The sequence below is a fragment of the Bos grunniens genome, chromosome 13 (genome assembly GCF_055505025.1).
Source record: "Bos grunniens cultivar Pamir isolate PY7600 chromosome 13, Bosgru_T2T1.0, whole genome shotgun sequence".
NCBI lineage: Eukaryota > Metazoa > Chordata > Mammalia > Artiodactyla > Bovidae > Bos > Bos grunniens.
The window spans coordinates 32,135,026-32,153,186 of record NC_141177.1 but is presented as its reverse complement, the minus strand read 5'-3'; the positions used below and the strand labels follow the sequence as shown (position 1 = coordinate 32,153,186).

Sequence of the window (18,161 nt, the reverse complement as noted above, 5' to 3'; positions counted from 1 at the left end):
TAGTGTTCTTAAGAAGTCATACAGAAATAGGGAATCAGAGGAAAGAAGAAAAATTTTTTTAAAGCTGTAGATTTTCTAGAAAATATCAACAGTGAAAACACCAAATGTTCTGACATTTGTGAGAGGGAAGCATCAGTGAGAGGAAAATTCATAACTTAAAAACTAATACCAATTTTTTTGGGGGGGCTGTGCTGTGCAGCATGTGGGACCCTAGTTCTGCAACCAGGGATCGAACCCACACCCCCTACAGCTGAAGCACAGAGTCTTAACAACTGGACTACCCGGGAAGTCCCCCTCTGCACTTTTTTTTAAACCTGAGCTATTTCACAGTAATTTTTAGCTTGTTAAATAAATGAACTATAATATATCCACACAATGTGTGTGTTATTCACTCAGTCATGTCTGGCTCTTTGCGACCCCACGCACTGTAGCCCACCAGGCTCCATGGGGATTTTCCAAGCAACAATACTGGAGTGGGTTGCCATGCCCTTCTCGAGGGATCCACACAATGGATAAAAATAAGAATGTTACGTACTCCTCTAAAAACATAACTAGGATATACTGTTAAGGGAAACAAACAAGTGCATTATCCTATATACAGCAGGCAACAAACTGTGTAAGAAAACAGTGCAGGAAGTATTAAATCAAATAAAAACACATATTTGTACATATGTACATAATGTACATATTTGCTTATATTTATATAAAGAGAAATAGAAACATATGCAGGAAATCTAGAAGGCTACTATCCAACAAAGCAGAGAGTGAAACAAGGTAGATGAGGAGGCAGGACCAAGTTTTTCAGTAAAAATGTTTTTATCATTTTGATTTCTAAACCATGTTACCTAGTTAGAAAACAAAATTTAATTCTTTTAATATTTATTTATTTGGCTGCATCAGGTCTTGGTTACAGCATGCGGGATTTTCTTTTTTAGTTGAGGCATGTGGGATCTAGTTCCCTGACCAGGGATTGAACCAGGCCCCCTGCATTGGGAGTGCAGAGTCTTAGCCACTGAACCACCAAGCAAATCCCACAGAATTTAATTTAAAAAAAAATTTTTTTTTTAATTCAAGGCTGGCCAAAATGGGTCCACTGAGTGACTTCCCCTCACTTTTCACTTTCACACCTTGGAGAAGGAAAAGGCAACCCACTCCAGTACTCTTGCCTGGAGAATCCCAGGGACGAGGGAGCCTGGTGGGCTTCCATCTGGTGGGGTCGCACAGAGTCGGACACGACTGAAGGGACTTAGCAGCAGCAGCAGCAGTAGTCTGCCAAACGTTTAGGAAAGAAAACACACCAATTTGTTAACATCTGCTCCTGAAGATGGAGAAGCAGAGGAAACACTTCCTAACTCATTCTATGAAACCAGCATTACCATAATACCACAACCTGACAAAAGCAGACAAGAAAACTGCAGACCAATATCACTCATGAACATAGTAGACGCAAAACTCCTCAACAAAATATTAGTAAATAGAATCCAACAATGTATAAAGAATTATACACCATGAGCACGTGGGATTTATCCCAGGTATGCAAGGATGGCTCAACATTTGAAAATTAATTAACGGTATCACATCAACAGACTGAAAAATCACGTGATCATACCAACAGACAAGGGAAAAATATTTTACAAAATTCAACATCCATTCATGATAAAAACTCTCACCAAACTAGAAACAGAGGGGAACTTCCTCAATCTGATAAAGAACATCTACAAAAACCTACAAGAAACATCATACCTAATGGTGAGAAACCAGCTTTCCCACTAAGATCAGGAACAAGGCAAGGAATGCAATAAGATAAGAAAAGGAAATAAAAGCTAAGTAAATGGTGTGTTCTGAGTCGCTTCTGTCATGTCCGACTCTTTGCGACCTATGGACTATGGAATTTTCCTGGCAAGAGTACTAGAGTGGGTTGCCATGCCACCCGGGGAGCCCAAAGTAAACTGGGAAGGAAGAAATAAAACTGTATTTGTTAGCATTTGATGTGATTGTGTATGAAGAAAATCTGTAAGAATCAACCAAAAAACTCTTGGAACTAATAAACAATCACAGCAAAGTTGTAACCATGGATAGAGGAGCCTTACAGGCTACAGTCTGTGGGGTCACAAAGAGTCGTACACAACTGAGCGACTAAGCACACACAAATGGAAAACAGTATGGAAGTTCCTCTAAACACTAAAAACAGCGTTACCATATGATCCAGCAATCCCACTCCTGGGTGTATATCCAGAGAAAACTTAGTTCGAAAAGAAACACGTACCCCTATGTTCACAGCAGCACTATTTACAACTGCCAAGACATGGAAGCAACCTAAATATCTACGAACAGATACATATAACTAACTGAATCACTTTGCTGTACACCAGAAACTAATGCAGCACTGTAAATCAACCTGATGGGAACCAACACCACAAGCCTCATCTAATACCCCAACTTCCTGCAGCTTCTCAGGTAATAGGGTCTTCAATAAATGAATAACTACCATTTACATTAATACCCCAAAATGAAATACTTAAGTAAAGTCTAACAAAATATGTACAAGATCTCCTTGAAGAAAACTATGATGACAGAATCCAAGAACTGGGACTTCCCTGGTAGTCCAGTTGCAATGCAGGGGATGTGGGTTCAATCCCTGACCAGGGAACTAAGATCCCACATGTCAGAGAGCAATTAAACCCATACACTGCAATTACTGAGCCCATTCAACACAACTAGAGAGCCTACACATCACAGCCGGAGTCCATGCACCAAAAAGAAAGATCCCTCATGATGAAACGAAGATCCTGTGTCCTGCAACAAAGATCTGACAGTCAAATAATAAGTAATTTTTAAAAAGAATCTAAGAAGTAAATAAGTAGCGAGATAGTCCCTATTCACAGATAAAAGACTCAATGCCGTCAAGATCTCAGTTCTTCCCAGCTTCATCCACATCTATTCAATGCAATCCCAATCAAAATCCTAGCAAGTCATCTTTCACCTTGCATAGCACCTAGCAGAGTGTCAGGTCCACGGTAGGCTCAATGAAAGTGAAGTAAGCGTAAGTTGTGGTGGAAAGCCAGCTCAGAAGTCCTGGGGCAAAAGTGGGAATATACAGAAAGTGCGCTGGACAAACTTGCATGATTAAGAAAACCCAAGTACTAACTGGACATCTTGAACAGAAACCAAGAACTCAGTGACCTTACAGATGTGTCTCACCTCTGTCATTCTCTGTATATTAGTTTCCTCTACCTGATGGGAACCAACACCACGAGCCTCACCTAATCCCAACTTCCCACAGCTTTTCGGAGAAGAGAGTCTCACTCTCATCCTCATGGTGTGGTCACTCACTTAAGAGCCAGACATCCTGGAGTGTGAAGTCAAGTGGGCCTTAGGAAGCATTACTATGAACAAAGCTAGTGGAGATGATGGAATTCCAGCTGAGCTATTTCAAATCCTAAAAAAAAAATGATGCTGTTAAAGTTCTGTATTCAATATGCCAGCAAACTTGGAAAACTCAGCAATGGCCATAGGACTGGAATAGGTTTTCATTACAATCCCAAAGAAGGGGAATGGCAAAGAATATTCAAACTACTGTACGACTGCACTCATTTCACATGCTAGCAAGGTAATGCTCAAAATCCTTCAAGCTAGGCTTCAACAGTACATGAACCTAGAACTTACAGATGTACAAGATGGATTTAGAAAAGGCAAAGGAACCAGAGATCAAATTGCCAACATCTGCTGGATCACAGAAAAAGCAAGAGAGTTCTAGAAAAACATCTACTTCTGCTTCATTGACTATGACTAAAGCCTTTGATTGTGTGGATCACAATAAACTGTAAAAAATTCTTAAAGATAAGAATACCAGACCACCTTACCTGCCTCCTGAGAAACCTGTATGCAGGTCAAGAAGCAACAGTTAGAACCCAACATAGAATAAAGGACTGGTTCAAAACTGGGAAAGGAGTAAGTTAAGGCTGTACTCTGTCACCTTGCTTATTTAACTTATATGCAGAGTACATTATGTGAAATGCCAGCCTGGATGAATCATAAGCTGGAATCAAGATTGCCAGCAGAAATATAAACTACCTCAGATATGCAGATGATAGCACCCTAATGGCACAAAGCGGAAAAGAACTAAAGAGCCTCTTGATGAAGGTGAAAGAGAAGAGTGGAAAAGCTGGCTTAAAACTCAACATGCTCACTCCTTGGAAGGAAAGCTATGACAAACCTAGACAGCTATTAAAAAGCAGAGACATCACTTTGCCAACAAAGGTCCATATGTTCAAAGCTATGGTTCTTCCAGTAGTCATGTACGGATATGAGTTGGACCATAAAGAAGGATGAGCACTGAAAAATTGATGCTTTCAAACTGTGGTGCTGGAGAAGACTCTTGAGAGTCCCTTGGACAGCAAGGATATCAAACCAGTCAGTCCTAAAGAAATCAACCCTGGATATTCATTGGAAGGACTGATGCTGAAGCTCCAATATTTTGGCTATGTGATGTGAAGAGCTGACTCATGGGAACAGATGCTGGTAAAGACTTAGGGCAGGAGAAGCGGCGACAGAGGATAAGATGGTTAGATAGCATCATCAACACAATGGAGATGAGTTTGAGCAAACTCCAGGAGACAGTGGAGGACAGAGAAGCCTGGCATGCTGCAGACCATGGATGACAAAGAGTCAGACATGACTTAGCAACTAAACAACAACTCATCCTCAAGTTCAGTTTGAAAAATAGGCAGAAAAGTTTCAGGCCAGCCAAGCTTGAGCCCTAAACCAAAGTTGAAGGGGCCTGTTTTTGTAAGAATACAGCCACTCCACCAGGACCACCAGCTTAGAGGAGAGGGGCAGGGGTGTCATAATGGGGGCCTCTGAGACATTTCCAATGGGATAGCTTGCCACAGATACATACTGGGATCCCTTTAGGGCTTCAAGGTCAGAACATAATTTGTGGCACCCTAGGGTGGAGAACACGGCCTTGTCCCAACAGTGACAGTGGTAGTGGAAGGCATGGCATGGCTGATGGCCTTGGCTGCACCTGGAAGGGCAAAACTCCAAGTGCTGCCTCCTAAATGAATATTGGTGGGTCCTTCCTGGGTGCCAAAGGGCAACTGACATTTGGTAAACATGAGACTGGGCCCACACGTGCAGACTGACTACGTTAGAGGAGCCCGTTCTGCCCATGTAAGAAAGCCATACCTCACAGGTCATAAGTAGATCATGAAAACATGTGTAACTGAGATTTTGCCCAATTGAACCATTTTATTTTGTAATAGGTGCTCATTAAGTTGAGAGATAATGTTCATACTCTTTTTAAAAAAAATTATTTGGCTGTGCCGGGTCTTAGCTGTGGCATGTGGGATCTAGTTCCCTGACCAAGGATTGAACCCTTAAGAGCACGGAGTCTTAAACACTGGACCACCAAGGAAGCCCTCAACTGAATCATTTTAAACCGTCACTAGGAACTGCTGAGTAAAGTCTCCCTTACAGGAGCTGGGTAGCCTGCCCCAGAACTTTTTGGGCCTGACCACAGGGTAGGCCCAATGGCTTTCTGTTGGTATAGAAAGAACCAGGGAATTTGCCCTGGGAGCCTCTCACAATCAAATGGAAGGGAATTCCAGGCAAACAACCACAGTCCTTCAACCCTTAGGTGAGGTCATTCAGAGGCAACTGTCGTGCACTGGGCCCCAGAAGCACTTGATGCACTAAGCCCCCTAACTACTCTTCTTAACACATAATCCACCTCCCCTTCCAGGGCTTTCTGTGATCACCTCCAACATAAACTGCTTGTACCTAATCCTGTCTCAGGCACTCCTCCTTAGGGATCCACACCAACTCACCACATTGTAGTAGAGGAAGCAAGTGCTACCATCCAAACGAGGCATATAAGGAGACAGAGGTGATAAGAAGGACAAGAGGTGGAGACCTCCCAAGAAGCCTCCTGAGGACATACTTGACCATGAAGGCTCAGACACCCAACTCAGGGTAGTAGAGGAGCAGATGTGCATTAATGAAACTCACAGAAACAGAAGGTGAAATCACACATTCGGTGCTTTTAATTCAAAATGAAAACAACATCATCAGACCTCTAGCATCCACCTGACACCACCTTCTCTCCCCATAGACTGCTGGTGGGCATGGGCTGGGCTCAAAAGGAGTTATGGAACCTCTCTGCTGAACTACACTCACACCTCTGTGAACTGTGGTAGGGCTGGACACTGACAAACAAAATCCCTGATGATGGTACCTAAGTAGGTGCAAAGGCAGAGGCCAGCTCCCCAACTCTGGAAGTCTCAAGAGACCCCTTTTGCACTCCGATGACTATGGGTTTCGAAGAAGAAAGTGGGCTGAGTTCCAAGTAGCTCTTCCTTACTACCCCAGCACTAGAGACTGGTGGACTGGGGGCTGGCTGGCAGGGATGGGGAAAAACGGGGCCAAGGACAAGCAGAGCTGGCCCAATGCGGAGGTCTGAATAAGCCACAAGGCAGCTCCAGGCACAGGATGTTCTGTGATTCCACCTCTCTACCCTCTCCCCAGACCCCTTTTCTGCCAGCTTGTCCCATCCATTTGTCCTGGGTGTGGCAGCACGCCAGAGCTGAGAGCAGGCTGGGAAGGAAGAGGCAGATGCCAAATTTTACCTGACTGTGTGTCCCTTTAACACCATCTCCTTGACCTTGTGAGGACTCCCATCCCAGTGTGGGTCAGTGGGACCAGGCAGCACTGAATTCTTTCTCTAGACCCTGGACAAACTGGTCATTGAGGAAGAGCAGCTGACCATGGGGCAGGAAGCGAGTGAGGATGCCCTCGATGCAGTCAGCCCTCAGCAGGAGGTTGGCACCTCCTGGGACTAGCAGTCGGAGGTGGTCAAGGAGAAGGCGAGCCAGCAATCGAAGTGTGCTCTCCACCAGCAGCAGGTTCTCGTGAGTATCCAGCACCAGGGCAAAGCCTATAGAGAGCACGCCTAGCCACACCACTGTCCGAGGCTCCTGGAAAGGGTCCCCTGGCGCCAGGCGGAAGGCCCCACATGGGGCCTCATGAAGGGCAACTGGGTCATCTGAGGACTGGGGCTGCAGGTCCACAGCATGCCGGCCACACGCCTGCTGCTGCAGCTGGTACATGGACTCCACCTGCCTATGGAAAATAGGTGTGTCACAGACTTGTCATCCTCAGGATCACCCCTGGAGCTAGGAGCTGCCATTATCCCCCTAACTAGATGTAGAGACTGAGACCTGGAAAGACTAAGTGCAGTGACCCTGCCCAGGGCCACAGTACACAAAGCATGAGCCCAGATAGGAATTTAGGCTCCAGCCTCCAGGTTCCGAACCATTTCACTCTATGCAGCCAAGAGAAGGCAGGCACTGAACACAGCTCCTTGGACTGGGAAGGGGCATCAGGGGAAGAAGATCCCTCCCCTAACTGATTCACAGAGGCCTCCTCAACATCTCAACAAGAGATGAGAAGTGGAGTATAAGCTACATCCAACCCAGGATTTCTGTAAACTCTCCACCCTCACCCCATCCTGAAGCCTTCTCCAAATAGAAAAGAAAAACCTTCTACTTGGACATCCAGGCTTTTGAAATCACTCTCTGACCTCTCATGAAATCACCTTTCAATCTGGGCCATGTAAAGGCTGCTCTTAAAGACATGTTTGGTTTTCTGTGCCACATAAGGGGGAAGAGGCCCAGAGAACCAAAGAGGTAACAAGAGGCTGGCCCACGGTTGCCCCAGAGTGTTAACCTCCACCCAAAATGCAGAGAGGCCAGGAGACTCCGGCACCTGTTGGTTCAGTCTGGGTCTGGGAGGAAAAGGTCCCAGGCCAGCTACCCCATCTGGAACAGTGTTTCCCAACTATATACTCTCTGGATCCTAGGCTTTCAGGAGGCCTTTGGTGCCCATTCCCATAAACTACATTCTCTCTCCTCTTTAAGGATTCATAAAGCTTAAAGACACACTAAGGGCCCTGAAAAGTCCTGCATTCAAAGCATGTTTAATCTGTACTGTTTACACTCAAATCCCAACTCTTTCACTTTCTAGACTCTCTAGAGCTCATCTGTAATCTTCAAATTCCTTTAACTCACTATATACTCAACTGTAAGGTAGGAATAATATACCTACCTCAAAATACTGTTTCAAAGATAAAATGAGTTCATATACATGAAATACTCAGAACATAAAATGCTTACTATATACAGGCTAAATAATATTAACTACAAAAAAGTTATAGTAAATGCTAAATAACTATAATAAATAATCATGATAATAACATTATTTCTTTAACCCCTTTTCATGTAATACTTGTGAACAACCAGGAAGACTCTTTGAAAGCACTATTCTAAAAACTTTCTGCTTCTTAGTCCTCCTGTTTCTCTGTGCCGTTCCAGAAAACCTATCATAATCACTGACTAGGAAGCCCTGGGCCCGGGCTGGATGGTGTGGTTACCTGGCCACAGCCAAAATCTGCTCCTTTCGGAGAAGTCTGTCCCTCTCAGCACTGTGTGGTTGTGAGTCATTGGGTGAATTCTCGGCGCCAAAGAAGCAGGAGTAGAGCACTCGGCAAAGGCCCTCCTCAGCCTTTGCGGCCCGCAGGGTGTGGATGAGGAAGGCATGGACCATGGCTCTGGAATGATGATACAGAGAAGTCAGACACTTCAGTGAGATGAGTGTCTAACCCCAGCAGGGGAGGCAACCACAGAAAACGTCTGGCCTAGCTCCGTCTGGAGGGCGGTGTGGCTGGTCACTGGTCCTCCTTAGCCACCCAAGACACATGCCCAGCTCTGGCCAGCACCTCTGCCCACAACAGAGTCTAGTGCCTAAGATATCCTGGACAACCCCAAAGCCAAGTCTACAAACTGCTGGCCAGGAATTTTTTTTTTTTTTTTTTGGTAGTAGGCATGAGGTTTATTGGTCATAGTATTTTTTTTTAATTTTATGAAATTAATTTTATTTTAATTTTATTTCATCTTAATTTTATAAAATTAAGAAAGTTTCATTTGAAATGTAATTTTATAAAGCATTTTCTCTCTCTCTTGTATTTTTAAAACTGTAAGTTATCAGAGTAAAGGGACACTGGGGAGATGCTCCAGACTGAAGAAGGCAAAAGACACAGGACAGAGGAATACAACCCTGGCAGAGAAATAGGTAGCTTCAAATTACAGCATTATTAGGATACCTGGAAGCATTTAAATATGCATTACAGGTTAAATAATCGTCTTGATCAATACTACCTGGTTTTGAATGTAGGGGAATGTCCTTGTTTTTAGAAAATACACACTTTAAGTACTTCTAAATACACAGGTGAAGGAGCATCATATCTGCAACAAACTGAATTGGAATATTACGTATACAGGACTTCTTTATAAAAAGTTTCTTTCAGTCTTGAAATTGGTAAGCCTGCTGCTGCTGCTAAGTCGCTTCAGTCGTGTCCGACTCTGTGCGCCCCATAGACGGCAGCCCACCAGGCTCCCCCGTCCCTAGGATTCTCCAGGCAACAACACTGGAGTGGGTTGCCATTTCCTTCTCCAGTGCATGAAAGTGAAAAGTGAAAGTGAGGTCGCTCAGTTGTGTCCAACTCTTAGCGACCCCATGGACTGCAGCCCACCAGGCTCCTCCGTCCATGGGATTTTCCAGGCAAGAGTACTGGTTGCCATTGCCTTCTCCGTGAGATCAAGTCAAAACAAAGACCATGAAATAGAAATAATAATAATGTCTGACTGGCTAAGTGGCCAGCCCGGGATTGAAAGGTAGCAGGGATCTGTGACTAAGGGTAAATAGATCGTCGGTTTAAACGAGTTAAAAATGAAGGTTCCAGAAGGCGTTTTAAAACCGGAGCCCGAAGACCTGAGCTGACCTCCCATGACCCTCTAGCCACGAGAAGATTACGTCATCAACCTTCGCCACGGGTCTCGCGCAACCCCGAGGCGCAGTGCATCTGCGGGGCGGGCTGTAGTTGCTTGCCCCCAGCTAACCAACTGTGTGGGGTGGGGTGGGGCGGACTGAGTGTGCACCGCAACCCCGGGCCGCTGTCCTCAAGGCGTGGTACTCACCTTTCCTTTCGTGCCTGCAAACTTCTAATAACGGGCCAAGTCCCTCGGGTAAAGGGGCAAAATGGCGGCTACGCGGCACCGGGGCGCCTGCGCACGTCAGTAGCGGGCGCACGTCAGTAGCGGGCGCGCGTCCGAGCGTGACATTCTCAGGGTGGGCGAGGTCTCATTTCCGGAAATGTGCTCCGAGGGCGGGGTGTGGGCGACTTGCACGGTCTGACAAAGACCCTTAGTCCCAAGTTCACTGTGCGGCCTATGCTGGTCACTCACCGACTGAGTATGCGAGGTTCCCACTGGTAGTCCTGCACCAGCCGAGTTCCAGGCCATTTTCCCCGGCGGCCGCGAGGTGGCGTAGCGACCCGGCTTGTGGCGCTTCCGGAAGAGGCAGGGTCTGAAGGTGCAGGGCGGGCGGATCTCAAACTGGCCCACTTGCGTGGGAACCCGGGTTGTGTGTGTGCTTACTCAGTCGTGTCCGACTCTTTGCGACCCCCATGGACTGTAGCCTGCCAGACTTCTCTGTCCATGGGGATTCTCCAGGCAAGAATACTGGAGTGGGTTGTTATGCCCTCCTCCAGGGGATCTTGCCAACCCAGGGATCGAAACCAGGACTCCCGCGTAGCAGGCGGATTCTTTACCGTCTGAGCCACCAGGAAAGCCCCAGGGAATCTTGAGGGCATCTTGTAAAATTCAGGTTGCTGGGCTTTGGCCCAGAGAATGAAGGCTTGGGGGAAAATAAGCATATTTAGGAAGTTGAGGGAGCAGGGCTTCTGTGTGTGTGTTCCTCCGATGGGTTAAGACTAGGGCTTGAGGAGGGGAGGGGGAAAGACTAGGGCTTGGCTTGGAGTGGACCGATTAAAACTGTGGTCCCAATCCCGTCTCCAGCTGTCACGGACAGTTCAGTCATTTTACTGGGCCCCAGTGAAGCCCCATAGGGTTTAGTAGACCGATTAATTTTTCCTTTCACACTCCTGCCTCTAACAAGCTTCTTCCTTGCCCCCTCTTTGAGGGAGGCTATCAGAAGTATATAAAGGGGACTTCTCTGGTGGTCTAGTGGCCAAGACTCGGTGCTCCTAATGCAGGGGGCTGGGTTCCATCCCTGGTTAGGAAACTAGATCTCATGTGCTCCAACTAAGAGTGGACATGCCAAAGCATTGGAAGATCCTGTGTGCCACAGCTAAGACCTGGTGAAGCCAAATAAATATATGTTAAAAGGCGTGTGTGCACGTGTGTGTGTGTGTGTGTGTGTGTGTGTAAGTGCTTCCCTATTGGAGTCTTGGCTTAGAAGTGTTTGGGGCGCTGCAAGACTTCTCTGGGCCACGTGGCTTGCCCTGGTCTCCCCAGCCCCCTACCTCCCAACACATAATCATTTTACTTATCGGCCCGTCAACTGCTGCAACCTACCCAGATGTGCTCTGTGCCTCAGAACCCCGCAATGGTGATTCCCTCGGCCTGGCCTGCCCTTTCCTCCCCTTTATTAGCCCTTCAAAAGGTACTCAGACCAAAACTTAGGGGAAGCCTTCCTTCTAGACTGCCCATTAGCGGTCTGCTGTCCCGTTTACACCCACTGTGAGGGTCTGCCTAAGGTGCTGATGTCTCCTTTGGGATACACCCTGGCTGTGATGCCCAGTTTCAGTCACCAGGGCCAAACACAAGGTCGACCTGCAGGCAACCCAAACACACTCCTTGGTGACTGAAGAAAGAAGGGCAGTGCAGCTCAGGCAGAGAAACTGGTGTGCAGACTGGGCTCCTCTGGCCATAGGACTCAGGCAAAGAGGCAGGGAAGGGAAGCTAGAGGAGATAGCCTGGGTGCTGGCCAGAGCATGTGGGCATTCTGGTCACAGATGCAATATGTAAATATTTTTGTATGTGGAGGGGCAATCCCAGAGATAGTGGGGCCTCAGCCAATAGACTGGGATGATGTTGGCTCAGTTCCTGGTCCCTATCGCTCTGAGCCAGGACTCATGTCTGCCAGCTGATTACAGCAAAGAGCTGACCGAGGGCACTGTTTGCTGGGGGCCAAGTGACATCTGGAACACACTATTCTGGCCTCAGTCCACTCCGCAGGCAGTGAGTCCACTCCAGGTCCCAGGCTAGTGTGAGGTACATGGAGGAGACAGCAGTCAGAAGCTGGCCTGAGCTTCTGGAGGTCAGGGGTGACCCAGATGTAGGTGGTGTCAAGGTAAGTATAGCAGGCTCAGATGTCATTTTCAACTTTTGGTAACTTGTGTCATAGGCCAACTTGTGCCCTCAAAGTCAAAGCAAGGTGCTGAGACAGTGAGGCAGGAAGGGGCCTGGGTCCCCAAAGACTGCAGAAACTTCTTGCTGAATGAGGAGCACATATATTTATTTTGTTCAACTGCTGTATGGGGTTTCTGTTAGATGCTGCTGTTGTTCAGTCGCTAAGTTGTGGATGAATCTTTGCCATCCCATGGACACTAGCACTCCAGGCTACGCTGTCCTCCACTATCTCTGAGTTGCTCAAATTCATGTCTATTGAATCAGTGATGCTATCTAACCATCTCATCCTCTGTCGTCCCCTTCTCCTCTTGCCTTCAATTTTTCCCAGCATCAGGGTTTTTTCCAATGAGTCAGCTCTTCACATCACGTAGCCAAAGTATTGGAGCTTCAGCTTCAGCATCAGATTTATTTCCTTTAGGATTGACTAGTTTGATCTTGCAGCCCAAGGGACTCTCAAGAGTCTTCTCCAACACCATAGTTCGAAAGCACCACTTCTTCAGCGCTCAGCTTTCTTTATGGTCCAACTCTTATATCCATACATGACTACTGGAAGAACCATAGCTTTGAACATACGGACCTTTGTTGGCAAAGTGATGTCTCTGCTTTTTAATAGCTGTCTAGGTTTGTCCTTTCCTTCCAAGGAGTAAGCATCTTTTAATTTCATAGCTGCAGTCACTGTCTGCAGTGATTTTGGAGCCCAAGAAAATAAAAATCTGTCACTGTTTCCACTTTTTCCCTTCCTATTTGCCATGAAGTTATGGGACTGGATGCCTTGATCTTAGTTTTTTGAATGTTGCATTTCAAGCCAGCTTTTTCACTCTCCTTTTTCACTTTCATCAAGAGGCTCTTTAGTTCCTTTTTGCTTTTTACCATTAGAGTGATATCATTTGCATACCTGAGGTTTTTGCTATTTCTGCTGGCAATCTTGATTCCAGCTTATGATTCATCCAGCCTGGCATTTTGTATGATGTACTCTGCATATAAATTAAATAAGCAAGCTGACAATATACTGCCTTGTCATAATACTTTTCAAATTTTGAACCAGTCCATTTGTCTATGTCCAGTTCTGTTACTTATTGACCTGAATACAGGTTCTCAGGAGACAGGTGAGCTGATCTGGTACTCTAATCTGTCTGAGAATTTTCCAGTTTGTTGTGATCCACAAAGTCAAAGATGATAGCGTAATGAATGAAGCAGAAGTGGATATTTTTCTGGAATTCCTTTGCTTTCTGCACGATCCAGTGAATGCCGGCAATTTTATCTCTGGTTCCCCTGCCTTTTCTAAACCCAGCTTGTACATCTGGAAGTTCTCAGTTCACATACTGCTGAAACCTAGCTTGAAGGATGTTGAGTATAACCTTGCTAGCTTGTGAAATGCGCACAGTTGTACAGCAGTTTGATCATTCTTTGCCATTGTCCTTCTTTGGGATTGGAATGAAAACTTTTTCCAGTCTTATGGCCACTGCTGGGTTTTCCAAATTTGCAGGTATATTGAGTGCAGCACTTTAACAGCATCATCTTTTAAGATTTGAAATAGCTCAGCTGGAATTCTGTCACCTCTACTAGCTTTGTTTGTTTAATGCTTTCTACCAGTCCATCCTAAAGGAAATCAGTCCTGAATATTCGTTCATTGGAAGGACTGATGTTGAAGCTGAAACTCCAATACTTTGGCTACCTGATGTGAAGAACTGACTCACTAGAAAAGACCCTGATGCTGGGAAAGATTGAAGGCAGGAGAAGGGGATGACAGAGGATGAAATGGTTGGATGGCATCACAGATTCAATGGATATGAGTTTGGGCTGGTGGACTGGGAAGCCTGGCTTGCTGCAGTCCATGGGGTCATAAAGAGTCAGACACAGGCTGAACTGAACTGAACTGAATGCTTCCTAAGGCCCACTTGACTTCACACTCCAGGATATCTGGCTCTAGGTGAGTGACCACACCACTGTGGTTATCCAGGTCATTAAGACCTTTTTGGTCTTATATTCTGTATATTCTTCTGTATATTCATTCTGTATGGTTCTGTATATTCTTGCTGCCTCTTCTTAATCTCTTCTGCTTCTGTTAGGTCCTTCCTTACCATTTCTGTCCTTTATCATGCCCATCCTTGCATGAAATGTTTCCTTAATATCTCCAATTTTCTTGAAGAGAGCTCTAGTCTTTCCCATTCTATTATTTCCCTCTATTTCTTTGTATTGTTCATTTAAGAAGGCCTTCTTATCTCTCCTTTTCTATTCTCTGAAATTTTACATTCGGTTTAGTATATCTTTCCCTTTCTCCCTTGCCTTTCACTTCTCTTCTTTCCTCTGCTATTTGTAAATCCTCCTCAGACAACCATTTTGCCTTCTAGTATTCCTTTGCCTTTTGGGTGGTTTTGGTCACTGCCTCCTGTACAATGTTAAGAACTTCCTGTCCATAGTTCTTCAAGCACTCTCTCTACTGGGTCTAATCCCTTGAATCTATTCGTCCCCTCCACTGTATAATCATAAGGAATTATATTTAGGTCATACTTGAATGGCCTAGTGGTTTTCCCTACTTTCTTCAGTTTAAGCCTGAATTTTGCAATATGGAGCTTATGATCTGAGTAACAGTCAGCTCCAGGTCTTGTTTTTGCTGACTGTATAGAGCTTCTCCATCTTCAGCTGCAAAGAACATAATCAGTCTGATTTTGGTGTTGACCATCTGGTGAGGTCCATGTGTAGAGTCATCCCTTATGTTGTTGGAAGAGAGTGTTTGCAATGACCAGTGTGTTCTCTTGACAAAACTCTGTTAGCCTTTGCTCTGTTTCATTTTATACTCCAAGGCCAAACTAGCCTATTATTCCAGGTATCTCTTGACTTCCTACTTTTGTATTCCAATCTCCTATGATGAAAAGGACATCTTTTTTTTGGTGTTAGTTCTAGAGGGTATTGTAGGTCTTCATAGAACTGTTCAACATCAGCTTCTTCAGCATTAGTGGTTGGGGCAAAGACTTGGATTACTGTGAAGTTGAATGATTTGCTTTGGAAACAAACCAAGATCATTCTGTCATTTTTGAGACTGCACCCAAATACTGCATTTTGTACTCTTTTGTTGACTATGAGGGCCACTCCATTTCTTCTAAGGGATTCTTCCCCACAGTGGTAGATATAATGGTCATCTGAATTAAATATGCCTGTTCTCATCCATTTTACTTATAGTTCACTAAGATGTCAATGTTCAATCTTGTCATCTCCTGCTTGACCACCTCCAATTTACCTTGATTCATGGATCTAACATTCCAGGTTCCTATGCAACACTGTCCTTTAGAGCATCAGACTTTCCTTTCATCACCAGGCATATCCACAACTAAGCATCATTTCCCCTTTGGCCCATCCACTTCTTTCTTTCTGAAGCTATTAGTAATTGCCATCTGCTTTTCTCCAGTAGCATATTGGACACTTTCCAATCTAGGGGGCTCATCTTCCAGTATCATATCTTTTTGTCTTTTCATATTGTTTATGGGATTCTCGCAGTAAGAATACTAGAGTGGGTTGCCATTTCCTCCTCCAGTGGACCACATTTTGTCAAAACTCTTCTCTGTAACTCATCCATCTTGGGTTGTCCTGCCTGGCATGGCCTATAGCTTCATTGAGTTATGCAAATCCCTTTACCACAACAGGGCTTCCCTTGTAGCTCAGTCGGTAAAGAATCTGCCTGCAATACAGGAGACCTGGGTTCGATCCCTGGGTTGGGAAGATCCCCTGGAGAAGGAAATGGCAACCCACTCCAGTATCCTTGCCTGAAAAATCTCATGGACACAGAAGCCTGGTGAGCTGCAGATCATGGGGTTGCAAAGAGTCGGGCACGACTGAGCGACTAACACTTACTTACTTATTTACCACAACAAGGCTATGATCTATTAAGCAGTCTATTAGGTACAGCCTAACTCAAATGAGTTAAGTGAGGCAACATGTGAAGTGGACAGAGTAGAGCCTGACACATAGTCAGCACTCAGTAAATGCTGACAAACATTAATGCAGAGGCAGGATAGGAGAAAGTGTCAGAAAGGCCTTGGTCAGTACTGGAAAGCAGGTGGAACCTTCTGGTCTGGAGGCAGTTTCAGAAGAAGAAAAGTGAAATAAAATACTACAATTGAGTATCCTGTAATAAACCACAATGGAATAGAATGAAAAAGAATATATGTATATTCTTTATGAATATGTATGTATATATACATATATATATTATATACATAACTGGCTTGTTTTGCTGTATACCAGAAACTAACACAATATTGTAAATCAATTATAAAAAAAACTGAAATAAATAAAGCCCTATAAAAAATTAGAAAAAAAAAAATTAGAGAAACTTGAAGGAAGAAGTTGGCTGGATTTGAGGCCTCACTCACCTGCCTAGCAGTGACCAGGGGCTACACCTTCCCATCATTTCCCTTTCCCCTACTCTGGCTATGGGCAGAGATGCCCATTACCCAGATCCCCAGCTCCACTCTTCTCAGTGGCCCTCCGAGTTGGGGGGTTTGCCTGAAGTCCCTTCCCCACGCTCTCATTCTCCATTGCTCTCTGCCTACTTCTGGGTGAGGCCTGCCCCACAATGGCAGGCAGCCTTGTGTTGTCCCCTTCCCATCCCCCTCAACGCCCACCACCCGAATGCACATCGTGACTGATACTCAATTTGGACAGCAGTCTCCATTCCCCACTCACCCAAGCCACTGCAGGGTCCTGAAACACTGATGGGCAGCCTGGCTTAGAAAGCTATACTGCTTCTCCCAGACATCAGGACCAACCCCTAGGTTCTGCTTACACACCTCCAGGGACAGAGGAAACCTACCCCCAAGACAGCTGGGAATGCTTACTGATGATCTTTACAAACCCTGAGACCTCAGGCCAGACCAGTTGAGCCATCACCTACATCTGGATGAGGGGAGGGCAATTCCATGGATTCTGTCAGCCCCAGGCAGATTTTTTTAATGTTTGATAAGAATGTCCCTGATGGCTCAGACAGTAAAGAATCTGTCTGCAATATGGGAAACCTGGGTTTGATCCCTGGGTCGAGAAGATCCCCTGGAGAAGGGAATGGCAATCCATTCCAGTATTCTTGCCTGGAGAACTCCATGGACAGAGAAGCCTGGCAGGCTACAGTCCCTGGGGTTACAAAGAGTTGGTCACGACTTAGCGACTACACTTTCACTTTCAAGAATTTTTAGCTGTTTCTCAAATTGTAGAGGAGGAAACTAAGAGGAAGAGATTTACTGAGAGTTCAGGTAGGCTGAGATTGAGTGGATATGGCTGCCCTAGAATAAAGAAGACCAAAGTAAGGCAAGCCTTGTACCTCTATCCCCCTTCACCTCCCTGGGCCATCTCAGAGATGACGTGCCCTATGTGGGTCACTAGACAGCTCCCTCTGCCTCTGTACCAAATCCCCTCCACAGCCCCCTAACTGCTTCTCTGGTGCAGTAGGACAAGAGTCTCCTACACAGAGCAGCTGGGATTTTCCTTTGTAATCCATCACCTAGGGGCATGTCCCTGTGCAGAAAAGGCTCAAACCCTCAAGTTGGCCCCTTTCTTTTAATTAAATGTTTTTAGGATTATCCTTTTTACCCATCTGGTCTTGTAATCCCCACATTGGCTCTAAGTAATAGCAGCCATAGAAGACTCTTGTATGGCACTTGGAGTAGGCAGGCCCTGTTCTCAGTGCTTTGTATACACCAACTCATTTGATCCAATTCACAAGCCTTTGATGGAGGGGCTTTACTATCTCCATTTTGCAGATGAGGAAATTGAGGCACTGAGATCAATCCTTGTCCATAAATTTCAGTGTGTTTCATGCCATCCCCATGTGTCCCCCTCTCCTCCATCCCCTCAGGGTCACCACAGAGATTGTCAGCCCCCACCTCCAACTCCTAGAGGCCATAA

General features: G+C 45.5%; 1 protein-coding gene across 2 annotated transcripts; it reads right to left on the bottom strand.

The window, feature by feature from the left end:
- Positions 1 to 6,021: 6,021 nt before the first annotated feature.
- AP5S1 (adaptor related protein complex 5 subunit sigma 1) lies at positions 6,022 to 10,435 on the bottom strand. 2 transcript variants are annotated; one of them, XM_086333393.1, is made up of 3 exons: positions 10,299 to 10,435; positions 8,429 to 8,605; positions 6,022 to 7,119 (listed from the first exon to the last, which is right to left on the bottom strand). In XM_086333393.1, exons 2-3 carry the CDS (start codon positions 8,599 to 8,601, stop codon positions 6,690 to 6,692), a joined length of 603 nt encoding a protein of 200 aa, XP_086189519.1. In that variant the 5' UTR covers positions 8,602 to 8,605; positions 10,299 to 10,435; the 3' UTR covers positions 6,022 to 6,689. The 2 variants fall into 2 exon arrangements, with proteins under 2 accessions (XP_086189519.1, XP_086189518.1); XM_086333392.1 differs by lacking the exon at positions 10,299 to 10,435 and adding an exon at positions 10,032 to 10,122.
- Between the last annotated feature and the right edge of the window lie 7,726 nt (positions 10,436 to 18,161).

What these genes read in the sequence shown, in the direction of transcription:
- AP5S1 (XM_086333393.1), bottom strand. Translation starts at nt 8,601, where the DNA reads ATGGTCCATGCCTTCCTCATCCACACCCTGCGGGCCGCAAAGGCTGAG. An exon ending in CAGATTTTGGCTGTGGCCAG is followed by an intron (nt 7,120 to 8,428) that starts GTAACCACACCA and finishes TATTTTCCATAG; the next exon opens with GCAGGTGGAGTCCATGTACC.